Genomic DNA, 14,154 nt, shown 5'->3' with positions numbered 1-14,154 from the left:
CATGAAGCCTGTGCTGCGACTTCTGTCTTGTGTGTGGCGCACGTTAAATGTCAAAGCAGCACCGCCCTGATATGGCCCTTCGTGGTCGGCTAGGCGTTAAGCAAACAAACAAACAAACAAAAAGCTCTGAAAATTAAAAATATAAAAATTATGATTAAAATAAAATGTCCGAAATCGTTTTTAAAACAATTTAATCTTATTCCTTGTCGGTTCCTGATTCCAAAAACATATAGATATGATATGTTTGGATTAAAAACACGCTCAGAAAGTTAAAACGAAGAGAGGTACAGTAAAGCGTGCTATGCAGCACAGCGCAACCGCTACCGCGCTAAACAGGCTCGTCACTTCTACTGACTTTTGCACTAGCGGCGGACTACGGTCAGTGTGAAAAAATGCAGTGCGTTCAGTTTCATTCTGTGAGTTCCACAGCTTGACTAAATGTAGTAATTTCGCCTTACGCGACTTGTTTCTATTTCTCTCTGGGTCTTTTACTTTGGGTAAAAGCACCTTTCTACTACGATCTACACACACATTAACACCGTTGCTGCTTTATGTGCAGAGCGTGGGAATTGTGTGTGTGTGACCAAGTAAACGGATGGCCTTATCCCATGTAAAAGTCGGCACAAATCAAGTCTGAGATTGTAAACATTTTCAACGAAAGCAATGTATATTTAAACAAGTATTGTAAATGAAGAGGAAAATTCATATTTACAGAGCCTTTCTTTTCCGTGCTTTTGCTCAGGTAGCAAACGATGCTCTGTTTCTGTAGTTTCTCTAGATCTCCCTCTTTCTCTTCTCTTCTCCCTTAAAAAACACTGAATTTTTAAAATATTTTTTTAATATTCTTTTTACAATTTCACGAGGGGGGGGGGGACGTGGAGAGAGAGAGAGAGAGAGAGAGAGAGAGAGAGAGAGAGAGAGAGAGAGAGAGAGAGAGAAGAGAGAGAGAGAGAGAGAGAGAGAGAGAGAGAGAGAGAGAGAAGCAGACAGATTCAGAGAGATTTACCTCTCCCTTTCTTTCTTTCTTTATTTGGTGTTTAACGTCGTTTTCAACCACGAAGGCTATATCGCGACGAACCTCTCCCTTGCTCTTTGCGATAAGTAAATACCCAGCATATAAACAGAACAGGACGTTAAACTATTTCCGTCGTTCAGCCCATTTGGGCGTCTCTGTTTTGCTTTACAGTTCCATTTTTCTTAAACCCTTTTATTCAGGTTCATTTAAATTGAGCTGACCCTAGAGTTAATTCGGATAAAGAAAATGCCCCGAGTCAACAGATATGTAAGAAACAGAACGCATTTGAAACGTCCTTTCCCTAATTTTCCATAGACATCGGGCTAAGAATACTGACTTCAGGCAGAATTACATCCTTTGAAGCTTTTGCTGCTGTTGTAAAACAGTTCCATTCCTGGACATTAGGGTAGATCCATGGTAAATGAAGCAACACACAAGACAAAAAACTGATGCAGCCGCACGAACGACAAACAGCTATACAAGCTGATAACGGCTACACAGGCATGAGACCAAGGGTAGGGCGGATGGTGGCGAGAGAGGTGAAGTGGGGGGGAATGTTTACAGTGCCGTGTGCCGTGCTGTGAGCAATGCCTGCCAATGTTTAGCTCAGGCACCGTCGCGGCAGACGCGCTATTCTGGCCATCTGTCGTCCTCATCTCTAAGGCAGACTGATACCAAGAGGTGTAAGTTACACCCGCCTTCAGGCTCAGGTATTTTCAAACGCTCGACTCAAGACTATACACAGACAGGTGCCTCTTCACAAATATTTGCTCATTCACAATACGTAAATCATGACGCTACACAATGAGAAAAAAGTTCCGTTTTAGTCGAGAAGGAAGACACAAATAAGAAGAAGAATGAAATACATGTAACTAAAAGTATTTAAGCGACACAAGATAAAACAGACCTATGAAAGCGTTTCAAATTTTTGGCATTATCTTCATAAGACAATGAAATGCAAAATGATATTACTCGGCATAGGAATCTCTTTTAAGGCGACAGTTCAATCAAATAAAATAAAATAACTGTATTGTCTCAAATCTGAGAAATTACTTTGGTTACATAGGCTTAGTGCAGTGTACTCATTACTCGCTTTCACACATATGTCCATGGCGTGAGGTATTTACAAGGGAGATATCATTATTGTGAATTGACCAGACGTCATCGACTGTTCTTACTTTGTTTCATTGCGCCTAGAACCTGCTTATTAGTTTGCTATTCTCTATGCTTCCCTCCTGGACAAATTTACGAGGCACGCTTTTTAGTCTTGTTTGTGTGCTAAATAAAAACCCTATCTCAGTTACTTCAAATAGGCATATTGCTGTAACAATATTTTGTATACGAGAAAAATAATGTGTGTACTTAATGTGTGTTTTTCTCCATACTCTAAAACACGATAAGCAAATCGCGTTTTTGGTCACAGCCCACATTATCTGATTTCGTGTGTTGTTGTTGTTGAAAGGTAGACTGTTCTTTCGACCATCCAACCAAAACCATCCATACCAGCTCCATTGTCAATTAAGTGCCAGTTACTACAGTCAAAGCACTGATCGATGTTGTTTTTAGATCAGTGAGTTGAAGTAACTAGCTGTCAAACGTGACGAAACTGTGTTTGTACTTAGCACAGGCACCGGAACCAATTAATTAGCTTCATTGACATTAACGAGAGAAAAAAATAACTAACACATAATATTTTTTTGTAAGCATGCAGTGAGCCCTGGAGCTGGTTACGAAAAATACTTCATACTGAACAGAGACATCAAAAGAGAATGCAAAGTTGTGATAAGCCCTGTCTGCCTGAGTAAAGCCTTATTTAGCGAATTCGACTTCGCGAAGTCTACTCCACGAAGCTCGCTGCACGAAGGTTTAGCACTGAAGTTTTGGTAAAAAGACTTTGGACTTAATTGACTAAGGCCTTCAGGTTAATCAATGACATCAAGGGCCTATGATGCCTTCTTGCTCATGACCTACGCCATCCCGTCAGGTCGTGGCCAAAGCCTACGGGAACAAACAAAACTCCTCATGCAACCTGCCACATCTCACGTATGTCTCTCTTTCCTTGCACCCGGCTCACCCATCATGGCAAGCACACGTCAGAAAGCGGGTGGCTGAGATACCCGGGGTATACAGCACCGCACGTGCGGCAAGGCTGCAACTTGGGATGTGTGTGGGGTTTGTTTTCGAAAAAGGGGTTGAGGTTAAACTGGTTGAACTGTGGTTTGGAAGAATAACAGATTGGATGATGAAATAATTCAAAGATACTTTCCATACCGTGTAAAAGCATCCTATACACGCCTCGGATCTGTCCAAGTTTGAACAAGGAATAAGTGCATCCTTCCACTTTGACATATATCAAAAAGCTATCCTACAATCATCTTGGCTGCTTTCAATGTAAAGTTGGATTTTTGTTTATGTGTTGTTTTGTTTTTGTTTTGTTTGTTGTTGATTTTTGCTGAATAAATGTTGTATCATACACCAGTGCCAACCTAGCTGTTGCATTAATTCCGCAACAAATTCCAATCTTGCATACGCAGCATCTTTCGTACATGTCCTGGTAGTGAAAGCTTGAACCTTGGCCGTAAAATTGCCCAACCTTTGCGGACCTGGCACACGATTTCTGGCCGGAGATGGTGGACCTAAATAAGAAACTGTGAGGTCCAGCAAACTGCAGACTTTGTCTCATCAACAACATTGACAGTTTAGCATGGTGTCGGGAACGCAGAAGTAAAAGAAGAACGATGGTAATGTGTCTTCTTCTGCGTTCATGGGCTGCAACTCCCAAGTACACTTGTGCTATTACACGAGCGGGTTTTTACGCGCACGGCCGTTTTTAGTCCGTCAGTCATACTCCGTTTTCGGAGGATGTGTGCTGGGTGTTTTAAGTGTTTCTATTTAACCAACCGAACCCTGACATGGACTACCGGTCCTGTGCTTGCTTGTACACGGGGATAAGGCACTAGCAGGTCTGCAGATAAGTTGACCGGAGGGATCGGACAAATCTTCACCCTTAGCCCACCACCAGGCGCGGCTGAGGTTCGAACTCACACGGAAGGCCGACGTCTTCACCACTAGGCCATTGCACCCGTCATCCTAGGTAGTGCGGTTATCCCTTGCAATTTGGTGGTTATCATTGTCGTTTACGTCGGACAGAAAGAATCTTCAATAATTGTAGGTGGAGGGAGGAACACACGTTTAGACAGGCTGACGAATGAATGGAGGGAAGGATGAGTGAACGGATGGAGAGACAGTTTGAAAGACAGCTTGAAGGAGGGAGGAAGAAAGGAGCTTCAGATGGACAGATTGGGCTGGTTGACCTGGTTGGGCTGGTTGGGCTGGTTGGGCTGGTTGGGCAGATTGGGCTGGTTGGGCTGGTTGGGCTGGTTGGGCAGATTGGGCTGGTTGGGCTGGTTGGGCAGATTGGGCTGGTTGGGCTGGTTGGGCTTGTTGGGCAGATTGGGCTGGTTGGGCTGGTTGGGCAGATTGGGCTGGTTGGGCAGGTTGGGCTGGTTGGGCTGGTTGGGCTGGTTGGGCTGGTTGACCGCTCTATTTGAATAGACGATGTTGGAAAATAACTCTGTCGGGTTTGTATGGGTTATGAAAAAGTGAAAAAGTGAATACCCTTGCCTTTTGGGGTATAACAAAAAATACACACGTGGTCCTTGTCCACGTGGTTTAGACACGCCCATCGCTAGTGATTGGCAGGTGCACTGTTTGTCCCCCTCAAAGCAGGAGTATTCACTCTTTCACACCCCATACAAACCCGACATAGTTATTTTCGGAATTCCTCTATTGTTCAATGATGGATGCTTGGATGGGTTGGTAGACTGTTTGATCGGTTATATAAATATAAATATAAATTATGTGTTACTCATTGACCAATGGACGGTTGAATGGATCAATGGATCGTTTGTTTCATTCGCCGCACGGTCGTTTTCTATAAAAATAAAAATAAAAGTTAAAAAAAAAGGTTCTTCAACATTCACACAAAAAGCTTATTCTTCTCCTATTACATTGCCTGATCAACGTTACACTATGTCAAAAGGCAATTTGTACTTTTCAAGAATGTTGAAGGTTATTCCCCTCGGAAGAACTGCGCCGCCAGGCACGCGACAAAGGCAACACAATAACACAAAAGTCAAACTAAAATGTTTGACCGCGGAAGCACAGGGCAGAGAAAGGGGAAGAGTCAAGTAGCAAAATGGATGCCGTGCAAGGTCACATTCTTGCTTTTGAAATGATAACTTACAGGGAGGCGGCGAAATCTTGAAGGGAGGTACGAACAAGCGGAGAGCATGTTAGGAAGTCAAGGTCAAATCCCTGTTGTATTTCGAGACTCTGCTAAGAGACAGAGAAGGAGTGAAAGAGAGAGAGAGAGAGAGAGAGAGAGAGAGAGAGAGAGAGAGAGAGAGAGAGAGAGAGAGAGAGAGAGAGAGAGAGAGAGAGAGAGAGAGAGAGAGCGACAGAGACAGAGAGAAAGTGAAAGATAGAAAGAGGGGGAAATACAGAGACAGAGAGAAAGAGGGAGAGGTACAGAGAGAGAGAGAGAGAGAGAGAGAGAGAGAAAGAGAGAGAGACGGAGACGGAGAGAGACAAGGTGACAGAGAGAGAGAGGGGGAGAGAGAGAGAGAGAGAGAGAGAGAGAGAGAGAGAGAGAGAGAGAGAGAGAGAGAGAGAGAGAGAGAGAGAGAGAGATGTAAACTCGAGGACAAATTGTTCTTTAAACAGTAAAACTCACCCTGACGTTTAGACAACTACACTTTTCGCAATCAGCCTCTTGCAAATGGGGTGTGCCCATTTAAAATGACTGAACACTGACAGTTGAACAATCTCGAACCTAATCCGCCTTTTAAACGCACCGAGTGCTGTTGTCTCGCACGCTCCTACTATCTGTCGGCAATTAAGAAGCCAGTGCAACTTTGAAGGTCTTCTCCTTCTGAGGGGATGACATCTTCAAAGCCTACTCCGTTGTATAACCAGACTGTACCGACCACTTAGTGCCTACCCCTACCCGCTTTTCTTCTCGGGTACGTTGAGGTGAAGGACCTATAACCCCTCCTTCCCCATCCACCCGTCTTCTCTCACCCCACCTCCCTTTCCCCGCAACCCTCAAACAAATTTTTTTTTTCGCCCGCGTGTAGACAAATAAGCGAAAGGTCTGATGGTTGATTTTGTGTTTGTTTTGTCGGTGCTGGCCTTGGACTGGGAGGATGATGCTGTAAGAAAAACACACACTCCTTGCTGACTGTATAGAGCAACTGAGCAAACTGTCATGGAGAAGGTATAGTCTTGTCTGAAGGTGACCTTCAAGTGTCCCGTGTAAGTTTCTTGAGACCTTGACTCTCGAGGTGGGAGCGAGCCATATACCAGAAAGAATGGATTTTTGCACGCTTTTCCTTTTCCTTCCCGCCTACAATGACATCGTTGTGGTTCTTCTTTCCTGTGGATGTAGATAAACGCTGCCCGCGGCCTTGAACTTCTGTTACCTCTTCCAGAAGTTTCTATACCCTTCCTTCATTCCTTCCTTTGTCCTCATTCCTCTCCTCCTCGCTATTTGTCGCTTCTTGTCTTCTGGGGGTTTGGTGCTGGCTTGCGAGGTATTTTGTAGGTTATTCTTCAATGGAATGTTTGTTTCTAAAGTTGTTGTTATTCTGTTAGAGTTTAGAGCATACAGAATGTTGTTCTTTGGAGGTTTTGAGTACACATGTTTGTGTGACGATGTGCTCGTGTCTTTGTGTGTAAGTGTGTGTCAAAGACAACATGTTGGCTGGTTGCTTGTGGGTACTGTCCTCACACTGCAAACCTTTGTTGTTGTCGTTCTGTCCTCTACTTCTCTTTATTCTTCTTTTACTTTTTTTCTTCCTCCAAAAAACACTCTACCTTGAACCTCCTTCTCTTTCCAAACTCCCCGGCCACCTCACCCCCTCTAACGTTCTCTGAATACTTGATTATGTTAAAAGGGAGAAAATATACCGTCAGAAAAATAAGGAAATCCCGAATAAAGAATAGATTTCCTGCTTGTAGAACTAAGCATAGTACATGTACTTGTTTTCCTCTTCCTCTTTTGCTGAAACCAGGTATAGCAAAAACACGATTTGTAATGATAAGGACAGCACGTTTATTAGAGAATACTTTTAGTACGAGATGTTTTCTTATGCTCTGAAAAGTCAAGGTACACGTGAACATTCTTCTTCTGTGTTTCTCTGCATATTTTGGTCTTGTAACTATATTTCTCCTTTCTCCTTCTTCTTCTGATGAGGCTTTTTTTGTTGTTGGTTTTTTTGTTATCTTTTAAATTTGTTAACTCGCACCTCGGTCGTTGTCGTGGTCACCGCGTCATCATCTTCTTTTCTTCGTTATCACGTTTTTCTTCTTGTTGCTTATTTTGGTCGTATTTGTTTTCTTCATTTTCTCTTCTTCTATTTTATTGTGTGCACTATCACGCTGTTCGTCGTCGTCGTCATTGTCATTATCGTCAATATCTGCTTTTCTTCATTGTCTCTTTCTCTCTCTCACAACTGCCATTGACAAACTGTATCTCTTTATGTTTGCAGGTAAAAAAACTACGCAACACTTCAGAGGTCCGTTTCTTCCCTCGCTCGTCCACGACTCCGCAGGAACTGACTTTGGGGCCGGTCTTCTCAAACACCACGCGTGACGTCATCCCTTAGTGACGTCATTTCTCTGTGATATCATCCTTCTACGACGTCATTATGGGGGACCAAAGCGTGCTAGACCCCGCATGCCCCCCTCCCGTTGCGTGCTCACATTCCGGTCAACAGTTTGGCACTACCACGGTCAGTATTCTTATGGAGGAGCATCTGTTTGACCATCCTAGTTTCTCACCTTTTCGTCTGTCCAGCAGTTCATTAATCGCTAAAATTATTCTCCAGTGCCCTCCACATACCCCTCCCCTCGTTTGGTTTTCGGTACTATAAACTCAACTGTTCAGTTAGAAACAAGCAATGAGTAACATCCACGGTACTGTCTTAGAGCATGAGTAGAGTCTGGTAAGCCGGGATCAAATTACCAACTACTTATACTGAATATTAATTCTCAGCTAATAATCATTCTTTCTTTTGACTTTCTGTTACAACTGCGTGCAATACGTAGACTACGCTTTCCGACTTAAAAAGTCGCGGTTTCTATTGATCACACACAACGACCAGACGCCGCGAACTACCCGTCAATCCATTCGTCAATCCATGCATTCATCCCTACCCCCATCCATTCATTACTCCGACAGTTAGGCAGTCGGTCGATTAGTCAATAGGTTGGCTAATCTTTCCTTTGCACCAGGGCTGAGGGGCACGAGAAAGTTCCCAACCGGGTGAGAGCCAGCCGTGGTGTTGGATTGGTTGAAATTGAGATTGGTTTTGATTTTAACGAATCAGACCCCGCGGTTTGTTCTCTCCCGTGTGGGTGGCACCCACTTTCGGTTCGTGCACCTCACCCCAGATCACCTACTGTCTCAATTTGTTTGTTTGTTTGTTTGTTTGTTTGCTTAACGCCCAGCCGACCACGAAGGGCCATATCAGGGCGGTGCTGCTTTGACATATAACGTGCGCCATACACAAGACAGAAGTCGCAGCACAGGCTTCATGTCTCACCCAGTCACCTTATTCTGACACCGGACCAACCAGTCCTAGCACTAACCCCATAATGCCAGACACCAGGCGGAGCAGCCAGTAGATTGCCAATTTTAAAGTCTTAGGTATGAACCCACGACCTCCCGATCACGGGGCGGACGCCTTACCACTAGGCTAACCGTGCCGGTCTGTCTCAATTATTCAATCTACAGTTAAAACGTTTTTGGTTTAATGATAATTTTGTATGTGGTTGTTTCAGAAGAGCAACACGTTTCCCACGGAAGCCGTTCTGGGCGGTACGCTGGGTGGTCTGTCCGTCATTGCTCTGGCTCTCATCATCTACGCTTCCTTCAAACACTGGAATAGAACACGGAGGTGAGTCTTTTGGATGAAAATGATCAGAAACAGACTGGTTTAGGATGTCACAGATCATGTGTGGAAGAAAGATACCAATTCATACTTTGAAAATCAAATGATTGAGTCACAGTAGATTGTTGTCCCTATACGGACTAAACAATGAATTGTTGAGATCCACGCTGATATAAACAATGATCCCTTGCAAGAAAGATAACAATTCTTTAATGAGAACGGCAGCTTTCCGGTCAAAATGTAGGCTAAGGCACGGAGAACATATAGAAAAGGAAGAATAATCTTAAACGATAATTCCCTGCTTAAAACAAAAGCTTGGACTTTTCTTTAGCACCAAAGTGCTCTTAGAAACTCAAGCATTGCTGTAAATGTACATGTAGCAGCTGTAACTTCCTGTTGGTTTGAACGAATTATTCGTATATAAATGAACAAGAAACAAGACTCAGTACATACCTGTGAAGACATACGTACGTATGTAGCATATCAAGCAACGCTTCCAGAAGAAACAAGTCTACTGATTTACAATTTAAAACAAATAATCAGACATGGTAACCATTGCTTGTAATTGTATTTTTCAGGCGTCATCATTCTCACTACAGAAGAAGTCAGGCGGCACACCGGAAGAAGAACACATTGACCCTGTTCGGTGACCCGCCACTATTTACATATGACATCACCGGTCTGCCCAAGCCGTTGCATTCCTACGCCCACATGCAACCTGATGTACGTTCCGTGTGTTTTGCTGTGTTTTTTGTTGTGTGTAGCGAGAATGCATGGGGGGGGGGGGGGGGGACGAAAAGTTTGAGAAGAGGGTGGGAGGAGGGGGAGAATTGCAATGTGTGTATATAATACAAATATGGTGACTAAACCGACTAGTCATATTTGTCTTGTGTCAATAATGTTATCTATCCTTAGCGGATTATGACTTTATTCAGTTATTCTGCGGAAAAACAGAAATGCTGCAGAACCGTTATAATCCGCTAAGGATAGTTATCTGCATCAGCAGAACCATCGTAACCTCTTTCAAGCTTTAGACTCGTCATATACTGTGTGCTTAACGATCTTTTCCAGGTCTAACCACCGTGACATTGAAAGTGTGTATCGCGAGGCCCTACATGTCGCCTAGAAGAAAAATGAACCAGCGACACTGCCGCCTCGTCCACATATGTTCTAATGTCTCTATTGTGACCTTTCAGGTGAACATCGCATGGCCTCATAAGTCTCCCAGAAGACGGACGAATCGCAAAATAGTCCATATTGTAACCATGTTTGTTCCGTGCTATTTCAGGTGTACATCGCGAGGCCCTACATGTCGCCCAGGAGACAGATGAACCAGCGCCACGCCCTTGCCGCCATGCTGGACCCCAGAGACGACTCCAGTGAGCGCGAGTTCTGCCCCAGGGGTGGGGGAGGGGCCGGGGGAGCGGACGACAGTCATTACGAGCCCTCCATCATCGCCGGCAGCTTCGTCTACCACCCGCCGTCCAACCTCCCCCCTCACCTGACGCGCACCCCCCACACCCACCTGCCCGCGCCCTCGCCGCACGAGATGCACCCTGATCTGTCGTACGACAGCTTCAAGAACGATCACCTGTACGACAGCAACACGCGAGGCATGACCAGCAGCACCCTCAACAACCACCACCACCCTCCCGACTTCTACCTGTGACCATCATGTGCAAATGGGGAAAGCTTAGTGGGAGCAGCGCCATATTTTTGACGATACCATTGTGGAATCTTGACAGAGAGCTTGTGGTAATATGACTGTGAATATCGATCCACGCCTGATTTGTACCTGAGAACATGGCCATGCTGGGGGAAACTTTGGAGCCGCAGCCTATATTTGACGGTACCATTGTGGAATCTTGACACATAGCTTGTGGGAATATATGACTGTAGATTCTCAATCCGCGCCTGATTTTTACCGGCTATGCTGGGGAAAACTTCGGAGCCGCACCATATATTTGACGGTACTATTGTAAAATAGCGTGTGGGATGATAATGTATTCTCAATTATCGTCATTGCAACCCGTCAAATCTGGACGTCTACCTGTGAGAAACAGTGTCATGAGAAGCTTGGGAGCTGTCTACTCAACCACCACCAACACCTTCGAGACTTCCACCTGTGCGAAATGGTGGCAGAAGAAAGCGTGTCGGATGCTGTGTACTTTAATTCATCATCGATGTATAGCCTTGAATGCTTAATAAGAACTTGCAGGAAGGGATCTGGGACTCTTCCTTGATTTTGAGGGTACCAATTGAGGGCCTCGAGAGTATAGAGACACCTTACTGGGGGTGATTACCCGCATCGTTCTCTCAGCAAGCAGCACAGGCTGCCTGCCTGGTTTTCACACGTAAAATGAACTGTGAGGCGTTTGACATCCACCTCAGTTTTGACAACGAATCTGAGGACAATATTCTCACGCAACCTCAAACGAAAAACGGCCAATAGTCTTCTCTAGCAGAAGCGCTACAAGATTTTTGCCCTTATCTGTTGAAATGTGACTGCAAGAAGCTCGAAGGTAGCTTGGGTTCAGACTTCCAAGCCGTACACAGGGCACTCGTATGGCACAACGCATTTGTTGAAATGCGACTGCAAGGAAGGTCGAGGGTTGCTGCATGGAAGGTCGAGGGTTGCTGCAAGGAAGGTCGAGGGTTGCTGCAAGGAAGGTCGAGGGTTGCTGCAAGGAAGGTCGAGGGTTGCTGCAAGGAAGGTCGAGGGTTGCTGCAAGGAAGGTCGAGGGTTGCTGCAAGGAAGCTCGAGGGTTGCTTGGCTTCACTTCAGAATCCCAAACCGTAGACAGGGCACTCTTGTGGCTTACGCATTTTGTTAAAATGTGACCTAAAAGGAAGCTCTACTGTTGCTGCATGGAACGATGGTTGCTGCAAGGAAGCTCGAGTGTTGCTGCAAGAAAGCTCGAGGGTTGCTGCAAGGAAGGTCGAGGGTTGCTGCAAGGAAGCTAGAGGGTTGCTGCAAGGAAGGTCGAGGGTTGCTGCAAGGAAGCTCGAGGGTTGCTTGGCTTCACTTCAGAATCCCAAACCGTAGACAGGGCACTCTTGTGGCTTACGCATTTTGTTAAAATGTGACCTAAAAGGAAGCTCTACTGTTGCTGCATGGAACGATGGTTGCTGCAAGGAAGCTCGAGTGTTGCTGCAAGAAAGCTCGAGTGTTACTGGATTCCAAGATGTAAACAGGGGACTCGTGTGGCTTACACAATTGTTGACTTGAAGATAATGGGATCAGAAGCGTCCAGCACAGGATTCTCGACAATTTTTAGCAGTCTTGCCCTTTGAAGATGAGGAGTGAGGACATGACGTACAGCTGAAAGGCATCCGCTACTTCGTGTTTCCCAATAACAAAATGCAGATCGGGAAAGATCGAGAGCATCAGCCTGGTATGTGCAACACTATACGATCCAAAACAGCCGATGACCATAAAATGTGGACGCCATCGGGCGAATCTTAACTAATCGACCACGCTGGAAAAATTAATATACACCAGAATTCGACGGATGAAAAAACAACAACCCAGTGATCGATGAAAAATATGAAAAGAAGGAATACGTTCTGCGTGAAAGAGAGAGTCCTAGCTAAATAGGTATCAGAGGGTATTTCTGCACTTGAACCTGCAACAGTCTTTCAATAAGGATTGGATGACGTCACAAGGGCTCACACGCGGAAGACGTCACACACAGATTGTCTGAGCCTTGGTGCCTTGTCAAGTTTCTCTTAGTACCTCACATGTATATTTTAAATGTCAGTGAAAAAGGATCTCTTCATGAACGCCGAAAACCCCAGGTCCTGATCAAATAGAGAAGTGAGACCCAAAAGACTGTAGCTGGCACAGAACTCTCGATGCTCTCGTAAAATAAACTCTTGAAATCCCCGAGAATATGCTATATCAAAACAGTATTGATGACTGATCAAGAATGCTGGGTATACACTTGCAAAGACTCGCGTGTTGCAGGAAAAAGAACAAAGATGCAAGAAAAGGCGGAAAAGACAGGACAGAAACAATAACTGCGACCAAAAATGCACGCTAGCGATATCATTCACGCATTCTTACTAACAATTGCCATACTATTCCTGCGTGATTTCTTTTTTTAGCTGAACTCCAAAGTTAAAATGATAAAAAATTCTTCAATGGTATTTCTTCTTCATTGCAATCACTCTGTTGGGTGTCAAGAACTATCACTAACGCCTTTTAAAGAAGTCGTCTTTTTATTAGTTTCTCGTAATTGAGGCTAAGTTTTTCAGAAGCCATCATCTAGTCCCTCAGTGTCAATACTGAAGTGTTAGCTTGACACCTCCTCCACCCAATCCTCGACTATGAAGGCAAGGGTCTCAGGTATCAGTTCTGAGCTATTGCTTTAACATCTGCGTCACTGAGTTCTTCACTGACGCTACGGCGATATACCACCTCCTCAGCGTAACCCTTCAAACCCGACGCCTTTTGAAGTGGCCGAGGGGAAGCAGGTAGAGTTCTGAGAGAAGCTGGGCAGAAAAGCTGTCGCGTGACACCTTGAAGCTGCTCTCCAAAACTCTTCAGAAATAATGCAAAACGAAGTGGAAACAAACATTTGATCCACAACAACCCCCCCCCCCCTCCACCCCGTCCGCTAAAAAAAAATCTGAAAAAAAGAAGGGAGTCTATCATGATGGCAAAATTAAAAAGGTTATGAACAGCAAATCTGAACAAGCGAGGTTTTAACAGGGAAACGTTTCTTGCATGGTTTGAAAGGGGGATTTACAAATTGAATTGACAAAGCTGAAAAAGGCAGTTTTAACTATATCAGAAGAATGACGAGTGTCGGGTTTCAGTTTGAACACGGAGATTCATAAGCGCAGCTAGCATGGCAGGTCATTAAGATATGTTACTTTAAGCCGATAGTCGCTGTGTTTTTGTAACTGTACCATTCGATATACCTCACCCCAAACTCGCTTTTTCAAATAAGTTTTTACATGGGGCGAAAGAAACGAGAGAGAAAATTGAAAAAAAGTAAAAGAAGTGAATACAGCAAATGTTCTCATCTCCGGTTCCAAAGACGCAAATCATTGTCAGCAACATTGTCAGCTTCTTACGAAAACATCCAGTCTTCTGTCAAAATCCGAGATTATCTTGAAGAAACACACTGTTTCGCGAAGAAGTGACAGCGACTTTCAACGGGCACAGACAGTTCACGC

The 14,154-nt window shown here is 44.6% G+C and overlaps 2 protein-coding genes across 2 annotated transcripts; one reads left to right on the top strand and one right to left on the bottom strand.

The window, feature by feature from the left end:
• Positions 1 to 4,302: 4,302 nt before the first annotated feature.
• Positions 4,303 to 7,676, bottom strand: LOC138965613 (sporozoite surface protein 2-like). Its single transcript, XM_070337792.1, has 2 exons — positions 7,580 to 7,676; positions 4,303 to 4,589 (listed from the first exon to the last, which is right to left on the bottom strand). Exons 1-2 carry the CDS (start codon positions 7,674 to 7,676, stop codon positions 4,303 to 4,305), a joined length of 384 nt encoding a protein of 127 aa, XP_070193893.1.
• LOC138964934 (uncharacterized) lies at positions 7,576 to 13,573 on the top strand. The gene is made up of 4 exons (XM_070337016.1): positions 7,576 to 7,809; positions 8,861 to 8,976; positions 9,549 to 9,693; positions 10,259 to 13,573. The coding sequence occupies exons 1-4, from the start codon at positions 7,726 to 7,728 to the stop codon at positions 10,637 to 10,639; spliced, it is 726 nt and encodes a 241-aa protein (XP_070193117.1). The 5' UTR covers positions 7,576 to 7,725; the 3' UTR covers positions 10,640 to 13,573.
• The last annotated feature ends 581 nt before the right edge of the window (positions 13,574 to 14,154 follow it).

Source organism: Littorina saxatilis, linkage group LG4, assembly GCF_037325665.1.
Source record: "Littorina saxatilis isolate snail1 linkage group LG4, US_GU_Lsax_2.0, whole genome shotgun sequence".
Lineage (NCBI taxonomy): Eukaryota > Metazoa > Mollusca > Gastropoda > Littorinimorpha > Littorinidae > Littorina > Littorina saxatilis.
This window is presented reverse-complemented; position numbering and strand designations above follow the sequence as displayed.